Source organism: Coenobita brevimanus, chromosome 91, assembly GCF_032717465.1.
Source record: "Coenobita brevimanus isolate Jiangsu-jjx chromosome 91, ASM3271746v2, whole genome shotgun sequence".
In the NCBI taxonomy this organism is placed as follows: domain Eukaryota; kingdom Metazoa; phylum Arthropoda; class Malacostraca; order Decapoda; family Coenobitidae; genus Coenobita; species Coenobita brevimanus.
This window is the reverse complement of record NC_137044.1, coordinates 1098321-1116514: the sequence shown is the minus strand read 5'-3', so window position 1 is coordinate 1116514 and position 18194 is coordinate 1098321. Positions and strand designations below refer to the sequence as shown.

The 18194-nt window shown below is 39.8% G+C and overlaps 1 protein-coding gene across 1 annotated transcript; it reads right to left on the bottom strand.

Moving 5' to 3' along the window:
* Positions 1 to 2468: 2468 nt before the first annotated feature.
* loj (p24 family member logjam) lies at positions 2469 to 18027 on the bottom strand. Its single transcript, XM_080281790.1, has 4 exons — positions 17826 to 18027; positions 12004 to 12200; positions 9269 to 9335; positions 2469 to 3619 (listed from the first exon to the last, which is right to left on the bottom strand). Exons 1-4 carry the CDS (start codon positions 18015 to 18017, stop codon positions 3389 to 3391), a joined length of 687 nt encoding a protein of 228 aa, XP_080137916.1. The 5' UTR covers positions 18018 to 18027; the 3' UTR covers positions 2469 to 3388.
* Positions 18028 to 18194: the final 167 nt, after the last annotated feature.

Here is an 18194-nt window from a genome sequence, read left to right as displayed (position 1 = left end):
GTTACAGTACTGTACATCACCATCACAGATCAAAACAGCAATGACAGCGTATCTCAATGTAGTATATTACAGTTAACTTTCAAATTCAAGATGTTCAATGTACTGGAACTGTTACATGTGGCTTTTAAGATAACATCTTGCTGCAACCTAACTTAAACATTTATGGAATGATTGTATTAAATAACTACCAGATTTAGAGAACTTCTGTCACAACCCAACAACTAAAGCATTCAGGAATGATTATGTATTATACCTATATCTCTGCATTTTCACCATCATCCTAACTCTCCATGTTCACACGAGATGGAGAGATCTGATCTTTTGGCATATATTCTGGTATTTGGAAGCTTTTAAATTTTACTCCTAAAAGTGAATATGTGGATTTTTTTTTTTTTTTTTTTTTTTTAATACAGCTAATATATAGCATTAAGTAGAACTACAAACTCAACAATTCACATTCTAGTATGAATGGTGCATTGCTGAGTATCCTGTCTTTGTTTAATGATGGCAGCTGTATCATTCAAAACGGCAGCTTCAAGTGATACCTTAATTATCATAGTCTTGTTCTGATGAGCTAGATGAACAGTGAATGGATCAAGTTACAAAAGGCTACATATAGCATAAGCATAAAAATTAGTTAACACAGCATGTATAACTTGGCATAATATACTACAGCATACAATGAGTTTCTGACGGACAAATGAATAAATTACCATCTTAAACATATCATCATCATCAGGACCTCCTTTCCCACCGTAAGGCAGGGTGAGGAGTAGCAATGTCCAGACAGCCCAGGTCTGCCCAATCCAATGGGCCATGCTTCCATTCACTAACCATTCAAGCCCCCAGATTCCTGGCTCTATCTGATACACCAAAAAACTTTCACTACATTCTGTAGCTTCACATAAATGTATCTGATAGTCAGTCAAAATGCTGTTGCATTAAAAAGGGTTGCCAAATCCCTAATCATGCACTTCTTCTCACAACATTCATCCAGCCAGCTTGATCTCTTGTCAGTCCCCTAGCCTCACCAACTTTGAAACTTCTCTTCCTCACACACTCATCCACCATATCCCTCCACCTTTTCCTTGGCCTACCTCACCTCCTCCCACTTTCATGGATATACCTTTTTCACCACTCTATTGTTATCCATTTTCTTCAAATGTCCATACCAACTCAGTACACTCTTCGATTCTGGTGTCCAAAGACTTCATCATTCCGCATCTTTCTTGAATCAAATTATTTTGTATCCTATCCACTCTCTGTACTCCACATACATGCCTCAGCAGTCCCATCTCCACTGCTCTCACTCTTGACTCTTCATTTTCATGCCATACCATAGTCTCACACCTGTATCTTAAGGTTGGCACTAATGCTCCATGTAAGCCTTGTGCAGCTGCAACACTCAAGCCTCTGTTTCTTATCGAGGCCTTCATAGCACCAGCTACTTTCCTTCCTTGTGTCACTCTACTTTCAACTTTTTTGCACATTTTCCTCTCTTTTCTATCACTGTACCCAGGTATTTGAACTCTCACAAATTCCAGTCTCTCTCCATTCACTGTAACATCACATTAGGACTCACCTTCTCTCTCAATTACTGTCACTTTACTCTTTTCTACATTTACTCTCAAGGAATGACGGTCACAGGCATCAGCAAAACTCTGCACTAGTCTATCAAGTTCTTGTTTGATATCTGCATGTAGCACTGCATCATCAGCATGCAACAAATTTGAGTTATTCCATCCATCACCATTCATTACCAGCGCCATCCCTCTCTCCGTTACTCGTGTGTTTACTTCTCTCATCACCCCATCTGTATATATATTGAATAACCACGGGGACATCACACAACCTTGTCACACACCCACACTGATCATGAACAATTCACTTAAATGCCCATTTACCCTTACACATGCCTCACTACGTTTCGTTTCATTTTGTGTTTGAAGGCTCCAATATGCTTGCATGTGCCAGCCTTAGTCACTTAATGGCAGCTCTCCATGCGGTCAATCTCTGGTAGCCTCCTTGTTGAGTCCCTTAACCCTGAGGTCACACTTAAATGACCTCGTCCTAGGTATTATTTGGTCTACCCCTCGCAACCCCACCCCTAATATGGACGCTTCTCACTTTCTGCATCCAATTATCATCCCCTATCCTCTCCACATGCCCAAACCACCACAATCTACCTCTCCTCACCTCAATACCAATACACTCCAGGTCCATCCTATCTCTCAATTCTTTCACTGTAAACCTGGCCCCCCTAGGCCTCGCACACGGGGATACACTGCTCATGCACCTAATCATTATCCTATCATCATAAGAACTGATAGCACCTAGCAGCTTACTATCTACACCATACATGCGCAAAACCTTCCATACTCCTTCTCTGTCTACTTTGCCGTATGCTTTTTCCAGATCCATAAGTGCCATAAATACCTTATAGTCCTTCTCAAAAGCCTTCTCCATTATCTGTCTCACTGCAAATATTTGATCCACACATCTGCCACTCCTAAAGCCAATTAAAAAGGTAAATCTTGTACAATCTGCTGTGATCAAAAGTATTACTTTCTCATCGAAGCTGTTATGATCTTGTTAATGATCGGGTTGATGTTACATCAATTAAATGAAACAATGGAGGAAAACAGCTGAATATCCACATAAATAGTTTATGCTGGATTTGATTCTTTAGTTGTGCAACTAAATATATGGTACACATTAAAATAAATAAATGTTAAAACAGTGGTGCTCACAATGTGACTCAAATACTTACACATATGGAATGCAACATCAGGCAACAGTACAAACTACCATAATGTAAAACTTTTAAAAATAATTTATATCACAGAATGAGATTCAGTGATGAACGGTAAATCCTGCCTGCATTTTCCTGCTGTTCAGAAGGAAATGGTCATTTGTCACAATATAACATTATGATACCACAGACCAACATCAGACTATATAACTACATAAGAAACTTGCACTGCAGGCTAGACTTTTACCAGGAAGTCATGATACAATAAGCAATAACATAATCAGATCATACTGTAGTATATGAACAACAATGTCAACCTAACACTTAAAAACAAGGGAACATGTAGTACCGGGTAAGAAAACTATAAAAAGTGGACAATAGTACAAAAGATGAGATATTAGTATCACAGCTAAGTTGACAGAGGTCTGGCAAATCCATTCTGAAACCAGCATCAGAGTCTTCCTTCACACTTTCAAGACCGCTGTGAAAGCAAAAGAACAGAAAATTGCATGGAACTTTAAACCCAATCAAACAAAGCCTATGAAACATATGAACTCAAAGTAAGGAATGAAAACAAGCACCGGAAAATATTATATAGAAATGGCAGACAAATGCTGCTAAAATTGCAACAGTACACTAAGCTCTCCCTCCAGACTTAGTAGATGTCTTGGTTTCAAAGAGGCGCCTGAGAAAGATGATCTGGAGGGATCCAGTTATCATAATGGCAAGACATTGCCCAAAGGACCAATACTGCACATAGCTATTATTGCTGAGCAGGAGCTGGAAGTCCCGGGATTCCTTGGCCCGTGCCTGACTCTGGAACAGTAGGATCTCATGGATACGCTGGTCTACATTCTTGATCGAATGCTGGCAGTGGGCAAGGGAGGAAGGCTTGGTTAGTGTCAGCAGCAGCAGCAGCATCAATTCATCTCAATCCATATCCATTACATGTTAAAAGAGGAGGAGATGCCAGAAAAGAGGACCTAAGGGGGGGTGGTAGGGATGAAAAAATTAGATGAAGGAGGCAGAAGAGAGGAGGAAGGTATGAGAAGAATAAAGAAGTGAAAAGGAAGGCAATATAAAAGGTACAAAGTCACTATTTTAAATCAGTACCATAACTGTGAGACATTCAATTTTCCAATATATGTGATGAAAACATGTAGTAATTGTCATCTTTACCACTCTGGAAAGTACAAATATAAGAATGAAGATTATCTGAACATTAGCTCCCCAATGTTCTTTTATGTAACTCCCACACACACTCTCTAATGTTGTGTGATCGTGGCTCCCTGCATAATACTGCCGCTATACATTTTTACAAGGAAACTTCCCTCAGTGTCAGCAAAGGTAACAGTTTCCTAAACTTCCTCAAATCACTCCTTAGCTTAGTAATGTCGCTAGCTTCTCTTCCCCACCAGCACCTACCATTGCATATAATATCATCCATATAACAAAATTCATCCACACACACTCTAAAGGCACTTGACAAGTCTGTCCTGATAATCCAGCTGCCTCTCACTGCTTCCAATGCGCTCAAAAGTCTACAATACCATATTCTGCAGCCTGCCTCTGACACCAGTGCACCTCTTCTGTACCCATTTGTTACAAATATCGTAAGACTGAATTGCTCCCAACACCTTTCCAACATATACCTGTAGTACAAGGCCACACAACTGCCACCACAATGCCACTGTCCATAGGTTTCTTCTATTACCCAAAAATTTTCACTGGAGCTGCCTAACAATACATAATACATCAGTGATTCCTCTGGTAGGCATGAAACCAAACTGCATATTAACTTTCACTCACTCCCTAATCATACACTCAATGTTTTCATAAGCAGACCTAACAGTTTTAGGGCCCAAAAGTTATTCCAATCCAATGCATCAATTTTCTTATAAGCATTTATAATCATAATCTTCGGGCACATGAGTACCCAGTATTCATTTATAACAGCACATGTAAAATCAGTTGTTAATCCCCTTCCTTCAGCCTTGGACACTTTAAACATTTTGGCAACCACACCAGACACACCTGCAGATTTACCATTTTTACCTTATCTACAGTTCTAAGATCAATCAGTGATAAGGTTCCTAACACTGGTTCAACTATAACCAGATTATCTCTTAAAACTGGTTCAGCTATAACCAGACTATCTTTTAAAACTGGTTCAGCTCTAACCAGATTCTCTCTTAAAACTGGGTCAACTATAACCAAATTATATCTTAAAATGGTTCAACTATAACCACATCAACACTTACTTCACTCAAACCACATTTAGCAGGCAACTGTAATATTCTCTCCATGAAATATAACAGGAAGTACTGGAAACTTTAAGACTGAGAAACTGGAGGTAAAGTAAAAAGTGGTAGTTCCTCAAATTATGATATCCATTTATGATTACTGTAGGTGAATGTGTCCCTGAGTGTGAGGCCTGGGGGGGAGGCTGGGTTTATGATGGAAGAGTTGAGAGGTAGGATGGGACTGGAGTGTATTGGTGTGTCAAGGAGAGGCAGACTAAGATGATTTGGGCATATGGAGAAGATGGGGGATGATAACTGGGTTCAGACAGTGAGAAGTGTTAATGTTGGGGGTAGGGTAGTGAGAGGTGCACTGAAAAAGATCTGAGATGAGATCACCTCTGGGATAAAGGAGTAAATAAGGAAGCTGCCAGAGACAGAGCAGCATGGAGAGCCGCCATTAGGTGACCATGGCCGATGCATGAAAGCACGTTGGAGCCTTTAAAAACCAAACAAAATTTATTCATACTGGAAGCACGATAACAAAATCACAGAATGAGAGAGAGAGAGAGAGAATGTACAACATACCTGTATAGTATTTGAGTATACTGATAGATCTTTATTTTTCTGCCTATCTACAGTATACTAAAACTGGTTAAAGCTCTTTTGTCATACATCTTAAACATAACAAATTTAAAAACAAGAAGGAAACAAAAGAGTATGTGTCTGTATCTTCTAAACAGGATATCCTGCTCTCAGCTTAAGTAAAGTCCATGTTATACTATGTCTAGATAAGATGATGGAAAACCAGTGTCACCATTTCCTTTCTTGTCATGAAACACAGAATTTACTTTCTAGGATGTGAGACAGAACTTAGATGTTTTAGTAACTAAAACTGCAGTCCTTTGCTTTTTACTAGAAACTACAGTATTATAATCAAAAGTAAAGAAAAATTAAAACTACTGTACTACTTGGAATATAAAAATAATTAATCCTTTCAGTATGAACACACAAATATTTCATTCAGGTTGAGATACTTTCTGAACTGGCGAGATTAAGTACAGCTTTCTTTTACCTCTACAATACAAGAAGTCTGTCCTAAACTGAACTTCTGGGGGTAGGGAGAAAAAATAAAATATCCAACACCTTGCTACACCTCTTTCATTTTTTCAGTTACTCTTCCTCCTCCCTCACCAATATACTGCTCCACTCACTTCTTCCAGATCACCTAAGGTCTACCTCTTTCAATATTATCCTCACCCTTCCTTTCAGACTCTTTGGCATCCTATCTATGAGCATTTTTTGAATATGGCTATACATCTCAGTGTGTTTTTTATCCATTCAGTAATTTCAAATCTCAATACTACTGCCATTTCTTCCATACCAAAACATATAAAGTACGTAAATACATACACACACACAAACATACATATATGCAAAAAGGGACACCATGCTTCCTCTTAAGGAATCCCCACTCTGAGGTTAGCCATGTTACAGCTGATTCTTTCTATAGACTGGATGCTAAATCAAGTGCCAAAACCAGACAATTACTTTCCAATAGTTGCTAGAACATCTGAGAAAATGGAAATCTGTGATGTGTATTGTTATTAGATCTGTAACAATGTAACAGTCTCTGCTTGGACTGACTCTACATAAATGTGGCTGAATGTTTCTTTCCTGAAAATGATGGAAGGAAGGAATAATAAAACCTTGTACTATAGTCTGCCATGCAAGACCACTGGCTATAGGTAGGGTACAAGATACATCCCATAAAAACTCACTGCTCCCTCATCTTTGACAGTACCGCCACCAACCCTAGATATCATCACTTTTGTTTTATCTGCATTTACCCTTAAGCCCTTGTGCCCCTAAACCTTTCCTCCGCCTCCCTTTCGTTCTCTGCAATTAACACCAAATCATCAGCATACAACATCTCCCGCAGGAGTCCGTTTCTAAAGTCACGTAAGAAGGTTTCAAGTACCATGATAAACAACATGGGACTCAAAACTGACCCCTGCTGCACACCAACATTCACGGAAAACTCATCACTCAAATCTCCATTCACTCTTGCCTGGGTGCGAGCACCCTCATACATAGCCATAACCACCCTAACCACCCACTCCTCCAAGCCAAGCTTTCTCATTGCCCACTTCACCACCTCTCTAGAGACTCTGTCAAAGGCCTTTTCCAAATCAACAAAAACAAAATAAAGATCCCTTCTCCTACCAATATATTTTTCCTGAAGCTGTCGAACAATGAATAAAGCATCAGTGGTCCCCCTACCTGGCATAAACCCAAACTGCATCTCATCAATATTCACTCTTTCTCTAATCATACCTTCTAAAACTCTCTACATTACAGATGTGCCATTGTTTCAACCTGCTGATGCTTGTCAGAATGGTCTCCCTCTCCCAGGATGTTCCTTCTGCCTACAATGGGACACAACAAATAAAGAATGGATTTGCTGACAAGGGGAGATACAAAGAAGCTACTGTATCTGCAAAATTCATCAGTCTCAAATCAGAAGTCCTCAGTCCATTTCAGTGAGAGAAGTCAGGTGGAAGTCAAGTAACAAGATCTTCAAAATGATGCCCAATTATGCAGACTTAAGAATGACACTGAAAGTGGGCTGAAGACTGCTGGATCTACTGCTTCATTTGCCACACTCTCAACCAGAGATGGGTGTCATAAGGCACCCCAAACAGCTCACTTGAAAGAAAGATTCAAATCTTTTCCTCCTGTACAGACAAAATTTAACATCATTACACCATTCCCTCAGAAAGCATTTATTAATGTCAATCTTTTTTTCTCAGGATTCTGAGGATTAAAGAGAAAAACAAATAACTGCAGGTAGGACAGTGGATGTGGGAGCGGCCCTAATGGGAGAGAGCAGTCTTTAGAAACTCCCTGTACTGTTGTTTGCAGATGATACTGTGTTGTTAAGTGAAGATGAAGGGGAGCTGCAAGGATTGATGGATGAGTATGGGTGAGTGTGTAGGAAACGGAATCTAAAGGTGAATGTAGGGAAGAGTAAAGTAATGGTCTTTGAGAGAGGTGAAGCCAGTGAATGTACGGTGAGGTTGGATGACGAGGAAACGGAAAATGTGAGTACATTTAAGTATTTGGGTAGTGTGATGAGTAGGGATGGAAGTTTGGAGGGTGAAGTGCTTGAAAAGGTACAACAAGAAAGAAAAGTTACTGGTTCCTTGAAGGTGGTGATAAGAAACAGGGAAGTGAGCATGGAAGTGAAAAAGTTACTACATGACAGTATTGTGATACCAACCCTATTGTATGGATGCGAAGCTTGGACACTGTTGGAGGGACATAAGTCAAGAATGACAGCAGTGAAAATGAGCTATTTGATAGGAGCATGTGGAGTCACATGGAGAGACAGACTGACAAATGAGGATATAAAGGCGCATTGTGGTGTGGATGTGCATATGATAGGAAGCATTAGGAGAAACACATTGAGGTGGTTTGGCCATGTGGAGAGGGTGGAGAGTGAAAGACTAATGAGGAGAGTGTATGTGAGTGAGGTGGAGGGGGAGAGAGGGAGGGGGAGGCCAAGGATGAGATGGAGGGATGAAGTGGAGGGGTATATGAATGAGGGGGGTGTGAATTGGGAGCAGGGCAGTGAAATGGCAGGGGACAGGGCAACGTGGAGAAGATTTGTTTGTGGCCACCCCGTATGGGATTAAGGTGTCTGGCAAGAGATAGATAGATAGACTGTCTCAACTCAGTGCCCTTATTCCTTGCCCAAGATTCAAAATGACCATTTAATAAACAGCACTAGCTAAAACTACCACACTACAAGCCCTGTGAAGTAACTCTGAATGTGCCAAACTTGATAAAACAAAAAATGAAGGTTAGACAACAAAATTTTTTACCACTGGCACCTTCAGAGTTCCTCCACAGAGCAACATTCTATGGAGGAACTCCAAAGATGCCATGAGTTCAAAGTCCATATTCTATCTTTCATATTCTCTATTTTGATTCTGGTGCAATCATAGTTACCCCAAAGAGCCCCTCATATAGTGACCCTCAACCTCCGGGATTATATTTCCATCTAAAGATACCTTTAAAATTTCACTGATTTCCTAGTAATAACCACTACTTACCAATTACAGATCAAGCTCTTTGGGATAAATATTGATATACACATCTTAAGGAAGGTAACTATTTCAGTGCTAGAATTCTTAAACAGAAAAGGATTCAACATCTTGGTTTACCTTGATGAGTGGCCCCTTAAAGAGTGGATAAACAGGAGCATACTTACCGTAAAGTTATTGACACTGATGTCCAGCTCTTCAAGTTCTTGTGTGTACTTTTCCCACAAATCATACCTAGTGTCAAAATATATACATTAGAAAATGTGATGTATAACAGTTATCAAAATGATGGCAAGTTAACTCTTCATTCACAAGGCATCACTCATGTCAATGTTAAACAAATTATGATTAATCTCAATTATTTCAAAAGGATTATGACCACAGGGACTGTCTGTATTGTGGTGTGAAGGGTACTATTACAGAAGCACAGTGGACTGTGTGGGCTGTTATGTGTTGGTACTCAAACTGAAAAGGGTGAGGGCTACATCATAGTTGACCAAGGCAAATTCCTGTCTCTCTGGGAAGGAAGACTGTGGTATGAATATCTCTAGGAAATGTATTGTTTAGATGAAGAATGCTTGGTAGCTGTGAAGGCAATGCGTTTCCAAGCACCATACAGAATATTTGCCCATAACAAATGTTTTCACCAATTCACCTATAATGCGATGAAGTGTTCATCTTTCCCCAAAAGTTTTTATAAGGAGTACTGTATGACATGCACAATGCAAAACACACTTTGCAAATTGCCCCAAAATGGCATTTTCAACCACTGCATGACCCTTGTTACTAATGCACTAGGCATGTGACTGCACAAAAGATAACTGTGCATCTCTTCCTCTTTCCCTCACACCAAACCTATTTACCATCACAAAGTACAATAAGTGTGTTCAGAAATGTATTTATTAATGTATTGTTAGGTGTATTTATTAATGTATTGTTAGGCTTTCTTAAGAATATATGGTATCTTTAAGGCCAAACTGGTGAAAGTAAGAACAAGCTTAGAAGGGCTATTAGAATTGACACTGGGTAGGGTTGGGACTAAAGTCCTGTTTTCCCCCAACGGAATTTCTTGCTTCTAAGTTGAAAAATTTCTACAAAACAATGGCTAGTGAGGATCAAATTGGATGTGTTATGTGTGATTTTGTTTTGACCATTTGTATAACATAGTGATAGATGGTGGTAGGATGTGTTCAAGAGTGCAATTTTTCAAGTGTTAATTTTTCATTTCCTTTGGTGGGAGATGGTTACTGACATTGTTATTAATGCTGGTCAGTCTGGCTAAGCTGACCTGCCCACAGGTTAGCAAGTGCTTCTGTGGGGACATCCTACAGATGCAATATACTGTAGTATATACTCTATGTAGGGATCTGGAGCCCCCTTATAGCAGACAATGCCTCACCAACATTACACTAGAGTTCTTCCCATAGTGTAGTGCAGGGATATACTAGAAGGTTTTGACTCCTAGGTGAACACTGTAGCTGCTCCACCCAGGGTACACAGTGACACCATATGCAGTGCCCTCATCAGCACTGGTGGGAGATGGTTTGGCACATAATTACAAAGCCTTTACACTGACGTCCACTCATGTGAGGATACCACCCTTTGGAGGAACAGAGGAATGGGTAGTCAGGGTGTGTCCTAAGAGTGTATTTCAGATTCACGTCTGTGTGAAAAGAAATGCTGATTGTTTTTGTTGGTGATGGCTTCACTCAGGATCCGATAAGTCACTGAGCTAATAAGTGCATGCAATGTTGCTGCTGGTTAGTTGTGTGATGTGTTTTGAGGAGGTGTGAGGCTTCTGCCACAATTCATCCATGTCAGACAGACCTATCATAGGAGAATATAGGTGGCTCATGGAAAAGTAAATTAACCCCTACAACTCCGGGACATTTTTCTAAGCCGAAGAGAAGTGTCTAGTATTAGCCAATATAAAACTAAAGAGGTACCTAGACTGAAGAGGGCTAAAACAAAAAATACAAACAATAAAAACAAAGAACAGTTAAGTACTGTACAGAAATGGAAGTGATGATGTCGCAACTGTAGGCACCATGAATTAGTGGCACGGTAAAATTTTTTTGGCCTAGGGTATAATGACTTCCTTGAAAGTACTGCCATCCATGGCTTGGATTTCTTTCTCTCTCATGGATCACAAAATTAGTTTGAAAGCTATAAATCAATTTTATAGGTACATTTACATCCAAAGCATAACAATACAGTACAAAACCTGTTACGCTTGGGTACCTTCCTCTTCATGGGACAGTTTTCTGAAGCATGCAAAGAGATAAAGAGTGGGTCTTTGTGCTGTGTTCTGATATGTGTGTGCAACCTGGATATTAAAATGGTGTAACACTTGCATCTCTCTGGTGACATGTGGAGGTGTAGGAGGACTACTGGGCCTCGGGATAGGCCACTATCCCCAAGAAATAGGCCCTGAGCCTTTGCCCAGAGTCGGACACGTAAAAAAAAAAAAAAAAAAAATTATAACAGGTGCACATTACCTGTCAAGTAAAACACACTGACCTCTTTTATAGTTCAACTCACTAATGCTGAGTTAATCAATACTCTGTCATCCATATTACATATATGATGGGTCAACTCTGGAACTGTCCTCTTCAGTTTGTATTTTTCCCTCCAGTCTTTCATATACAATGTGACCAGGCATCTCAAACTGAATGGATCTTGATTTGGGCTCTCTCTGTTCAATTTTCTCTAAAAAGGAAAACTTATGGCAGGCTTCCAACCTTTGCTTCTTTCTTCTGGCATCTATATTCAAGGAATGTGTGTCTGTACCAAAATAAATCTGACTTGCATAACTTGAACTTTTGCAAAGACCCATCTGAATAGAAAGCTTACATAACCCTGGATGTGTATGCTTGATATAAGACCATTACTAAACTCTGACCTGAATGTTGTCATATACAGGTTGACAAGTTTGGCTGCAAATCTTGAAAACTGGTTATCAATGCAGACAGCATAATAGCCACCCGTTTGTGCAGTCTCCTCATATTCTGATGACTTTTTCCAAGTGTAGGGGTGGACAATTTCACCTTTTGGATTACGTACTGCCATTCCAGCCATGCCATCTCCTCCTTTTAGAACCTAAAAAATAAAAGTAAGTGTAAGGACTTTAAAAATTTTTTTATACATTATTATATTAAGGAACCCATGCAGAATATGAACATGCGATGACAAGCCCCAACCTCCACACCAACTTTTTTTCTCTCCATTTTTTCATTGTGTCTGACTCTGGGCCCATGCTTTAACACTGCATTCCCTGAGATCCAGTAGTCCTCCTATGTACGACACACCTCCTCATGTCCCCACTTCCAGTGCTAACACCCACTGTCCATAGTGAATACATGCTAGGGCTGTCTCAAACACGACTGGTGTACTGGTATTTGCGAAGGTGTTTTTATGACATGTTTGCAGGTCTTATGGCCAATCAGTAAAACCTATTTTATTCAAATTCAAGACCTGAAACTGTTCCCTGCCCCAGTTGGGATTTGAATCTGCCTCCAGTGGGACAGAGGACCATCTATACCAACTTGGCCACTGCCTTCTCCATCCTCTACACATGCTCAAACCAACTCAGTCTACCCTTTCTCAACACAACTCACTTCAGTAGGGACATCAATGGAAATGAGAAGGTCTAGCTGCAAGAAACAACTGGTACCAACCTTATGACTACCAACCCTAAAAGATTGAAGACCAAGTAAGAATGCAATAAAACTCTCAGTACTAACAGGTTCAAAAAACATCACAGGTGAAAGCTTATTTAAGTTTTCAGGATCTAAGGTACCACTCAAAATCAATTAAAAAGAAATCAGTAAGAGCAAGAGTAGAATATTCACAAAAAGGGTCATAAATACATGAAATAATCTGCCTGAAGCTTTCTTTGTTCAACCTGCATCAATATGTTGAAAACTGATAATGTGAGCACACAGAACAGGACTAAGCAAGAAATGGGTATTGGAAATATATCAACGCATGGTTAGTGTTGTTGATCAACTCTAATCTGTCCAGCTAAGCAGACCCATTAACCATAGGCAATCAACTGCCCCCGCAAGGCCATCTACGTGCAGTGAACAGATGTTCTCTTGTGGCTGACAGTGCCTCGCTACAGCCAGATGCAGGGAAAAGTGTGGAGGTTGGTTCCTGGATGGATGCCAAATTTGCATCTCTCCACCTCTCTATCCTGTTAACAGGGGCACCACAGCAGGCTCCACTTCACCCTATAATTTTGTTAACCTCCACCGAGCATTGTAAATGGTTTCCTGGGTTACAGGAAACCATGAGGCTTGTCACTCAGTGTTGAGCCACCTGAAATGGAGAATGAGCAGGAAAGAAAGGAAAAAGTAGGATGAGGGAAGGCCAGACACTGAGACAGAATGAGTGAGAGGAAGGAATAGGCAGCACTACACAGTGAGTGACTGATAGCCGCCACCAACTACCAAGAATAAATCCATGGTATAAACTGTCAAAATACAGAGTGGAACTTAACTGACACATAGATAGCTTGGATCCAGCAGCATCGGTTCCAAGTCTGCCTCTCTAACTGAGTGACAGTGTAAAGAAAGTGACAGGCAAAACTAAAAGCTATAAGGTGCCTGGGAGATCTGGCAGTACTACACTATTTTACCTTTATTAGACCAAGGAATCAAGCTGGTTGAATGTAATTTCATAGAGTGAAGTGCAAAGCAGAAACAAGAATGTGGAACTCCTTTTTTATCTCACAAAACTCTTGTCTGATAGGCAATGATGAAGCACAGTGCTATGTATACAAAGATGTGCCTGAGAAGCAGTCAGGATTCTAGGGGCTTGAATGGTGAGTGAATGTGTGTGTGTGTACTTCAATGGGCATGCTGTTGATTATTTCTCCTACTATTATGTTTTTTTTGTCTTCTTTTTCTTCTTTACTGGAACCCACTTCAACTCACCTGTGGATGGAATAAAAGAGGTGGAATGATGATGATGATAATGATGATGATGATGATGATGAAGAAAGAATCTTCAGAATTTAGAAGATACAATATAGACTTAATAATAATGGTAATTCATTCATTCATTCATCATCTAATCCAGTGTTGCCCCATCTATAATATTTCATCCATCATCCAATCCTACATTGCCCCACGAGGAGTGTAGGAAAGGCAAGTTGGTCCTGACATTTAAGATGAGAGTGATCTGTAATAATAATAATAATAATTCATTCATTCATTCATTCATTGCCAGACGCCATGTATCCCAAACAGGGTGGCCAAGGGCTTAGAGTTAATTGTTTTACAGGGAGGGGCACTAATCCTTCACCAACCCCACTTGACACGTAGGGAGAATATTAATAATAATAATAATAATAATAATAATAACAACAACAATAACAACTTGGCCTTTAAAAGCACCAGATCTTCCAAAGAAATTCACTAGTCCTTGAAATACATTTACATCTTTACAGTTACAAGAACTGTGATATTTATATACATCAAACTGCATTTGCAGACTTGGCAACAACTAAACCCAACAGCCATCCACCACATTACATGTAAAGAACGGATGAAACTAATAACAGTAACGTCTGCTACCTGACAGTATAAAGAATGAATTTCTCAGAATGATAAATCTACAGACCGCAAGTCCCAAACTCCTAAAATTCCATGGCTGTATGAAAGTTAAAAATTGAAATAATCCCCCCCAAAATTAGAAAAACACACTGGCTGCCTGATATTCTGAGTGCAGTAGTAAACATTTACTATTCTGGAGATAGGATAGTCACTGAAATTTTAAAATTTGGTGATGCTGTTGCTAACACTCTCAATGAAAAAGTTAAACTGGCCTATGCCATGGCAAAAGTAAACTGGAATTTTATCTTTCCCTACAATATAACCAGAATTCTGCATTTTTTTTTTTTTTTTTAACCTTTACACAAAAACTCTGATTGGGAAATACCAAAGAGTTAACACTGTAGTACCTATTACCCTCAGAAACTTTTCTACAAACAGTAAAACTTTGATAGATCATCATCATCGTCATCCTCACCATCAGCCTAAGTCAGTCCGTTGCAGGACAAAGTTTTCCCGTCTTTTTCCACTCTGGCCAGTTGGCTGTTAGCTTGCTCCATCAAATCCCAGTGAATTTTCTAATGTCATCTCGTCATCTCATTTTGCCATCTCATCTTCCGTCTGTCTCTTCCTCTCACTCCATCCCTGGGCTGCCACCCAGTTACCCTGGTTATCCAAATGTTACCGTTATCTCTTCTACGAAGGACGTGACCTGCTCACATCCATTTATGCTATTTGACTGAGTAGGGCACCAAGTTTTGCAGCATCCAGTTTGGCGAAATGCACTTTCATGGCAGTCATCAAATATTACCCTGACTAAGCATTTGGGGGGGGGGGGGGAAAGCGCCTTCTGGCACAAGTTTCGAATTCTCGCCACGGCGTTGCCAGTGCCAACATTCAGTTTTAGTGTTTTTCCTGCACGTGTTCAATGTGTCCACAAGTTGAGTGTTACACTCTTGCGTCTTCGATTAGTAACGGATCGAAATATTCTGTGCTTCAAGTGGAACCAAAGGTGCATCAGGTGACAGTGGAAATGGTGTAAGAAGGCATGAACCTGGAACTTCAGGTGGTAAAGGGAAGGCCAAGCGACCACCACCACAAGGGGGTGAAAAAACACGTGTGATGACGAGTTAAAAAATAAAATCGTGGCAGAAACAGCTGAGTGAACTTAAAACCAATCAATATTCGGATGTCCTGTACTTTGATCTGCCAATTTAAATGTATTTTTCCTAAAGTTTTATTGGTCCAGTGATCAAGAAAAAATATAATTTCATTGTGCAATTTATATTTTTTATATTTATACCAAATTCTATTTCTTATAAAAATTTGCAGGGTGGTAGTCATGAAGCACAACTTTTACCCTACGGTAGGTTAGGTTAATGTAAGACCTAACCTAACCTAACCTAATCATTTTTTTCAGCAGCCATAGGGTAAAGGTCATGCTCCATGACTACCATCCCAGAAATTTCCACAAGAACTAGAATTCGGTATAAATATAAAAAATATAAATAGCACAAAATCAACTGGACCAATATAACTTTAAGAAAAATACATTTAAATTGGCAGACCGGCATAGGACATCCAAATATTAACCACCAATCTAGTTCTAGCGAAGAAGAATTTTGAATCAGGCGCCGGAAGTAGAGGAGTGAAAACAGTGACTGAGTACAGCTCAATTATGCCAGTGGTTGAACATCATTGTTACAGCGGTTGAACAGGACCCGGAAAGGCGTTAGGTTTCAGGGCTCAAAATTCAAACCTGGCCAGCCTATTTTATGATGCAGTTCCACAGAAACGTAACACTGTGTCACCCCCAGAGTTCACTGCTTCACAGGGCTGGCAACAGAGGTTCAAAGGCAGGTTAATAGCAACATTTCAGGTAACTTCAGGAAGTATCTAAAGTACGAAATTCACTAGGGGGGTGAGTTTTCTTACACGCTAAGTCCCTATTACAGTAGCTTATTTCCCATGAGGCCAATGCCCCAACTTTGGCAGAATCAACTTTGGCAGCACTTTTCACGGTCCCTATTAGGTGTGAAACATGGTGCCCTACTGTGAGTAGTAATTATATCCTCTACTTTTGTCTGTTCTCTTATCTATGAAGCTCTTTTCATTGCTCCATGTGACCTCTAAAACAGTGTAATCCTTTCCATTGCTCTCTAAGCACTCTTAAGTTTATGCTTCAAGAATTTTGTTTGGACCCATGTTTCTGATCCATAGGTAAGAACAGGAAGGACACACTGATTACTGGTATACTGTAATATATGACCTTTTCTTTTGGCTTAATGGTATGGAAATTGCTTGTTCTTCTTGTAGTTACTTGGTTTGCCACAAGCCCTCCAACCTATTCCTATTCTTCACTCGATTACATTGTAATGGACTGGGTCTGCCTGAACTGCTTGCCCTAGTTATATGTACAGTATTCCTCAACACATTCTAGTTCTTCATCTTCCATTTTTACTAGGCAGGGACAAACGTGTCTGTTAAACATAACATTTGTCTTCCTCATATTAATTTTCAAGCCTACCTTCAGACTCTCTGTTCAGGTCACTTAGCAGTTTTTGTAGTTCCTCCCCGTAGTCGCTGATAAGAACTATATCATCTGCAAATCTAAGTTTGTTCAATCGCTCACCAATTATGTTAATTCTTTTGTCATGATCCCAATCTAAATTGATGAAAACATCCTCCATACTTAGTGTGAATAATTTGGGTGAGTCAGAAAATATCAATAATGAAAGGTGTTAGAGAAGGTGACAGATCTGTTGTCATATTGTATAGTTTATATACTTTAAAGTTGGGCCAAAGAATCCTTTACAATACCGGATGGGAGGGAATGAGATAAGGCACTGAGGTGTGGGGAATGTGTCCGTGTCAGCTCTTCTGAATCATTCAAGTCCAGTATAAGAGAAGCACCCAAATCACGCCCACTCATGACTTAAGCTCAATGATGGGTCCCTCAAATTCCAGTTGTGACTCTCCTAAATAATTACCAGAGGTATCATTACAGCCAGAAGCCTGCTACGGTTTGTCATTCGGTGTGAGAGGAACCAAAAATACTAAAACTGGCCGATAATTGTCAGTCATGAAAAACAAGTTTAATCTTTGGCGTAAACAACTGATTATTTCTGTTATCTTAAGTAAAGGAAAATACAAATTCAACATGCTGTACCTGCATATTCACGTAGAGAGTGGCAGCTGGATGAACATATTGATAATAACAATCTTCTTTACCAGCGTCTATATGGACTTTATATTCCATAGCTATGCCTGGTGCATTGTCAAAGCCCCAGTCCTCAGTGAGGCAAACAGGAAGAAGTGACAAGATGAAAATGAATAACACACGTATGCTTGAGAATTGCATGGTGTCCGGATGGTGAACAGGGATGCCAGGGAAAGTTGTTTATCCCCTGTGTTCGATTCTTCCCCTGTGTTCGATTCTTCGGCTTCATAAGCAGAGACTTGAAAATAATATTCTTTTAGTAATGATAATTATAACTAATAAATATATGGTAAATTTTTGGAATTACACCCAACTAAC

Excerpts from the sequence above, each read along its gene's own strand:
- loj (XM_080281790.1), bottom strand. The coding sequence starts at position 18,017 with ATGCAATTCTCAAGCATACGTGTGTTATTCATTTTCATCTTGTCACTT. Across the intron at positions 9,336-12,003 it reads CTGTATATGACAACATTCAG|GTATGATTTGTGGGAAAAGT; the intron begins GTCAGAGTTTAG and ends TTTTGACACTAG. Across the intron at positions 3,620-9,268 it reads TCAGTGTCAATAACTTTACG|CATTCGATCAAGAATGTAGA; the intron begins GTAAGTATGCTC and ends GCCCACTGCCAG.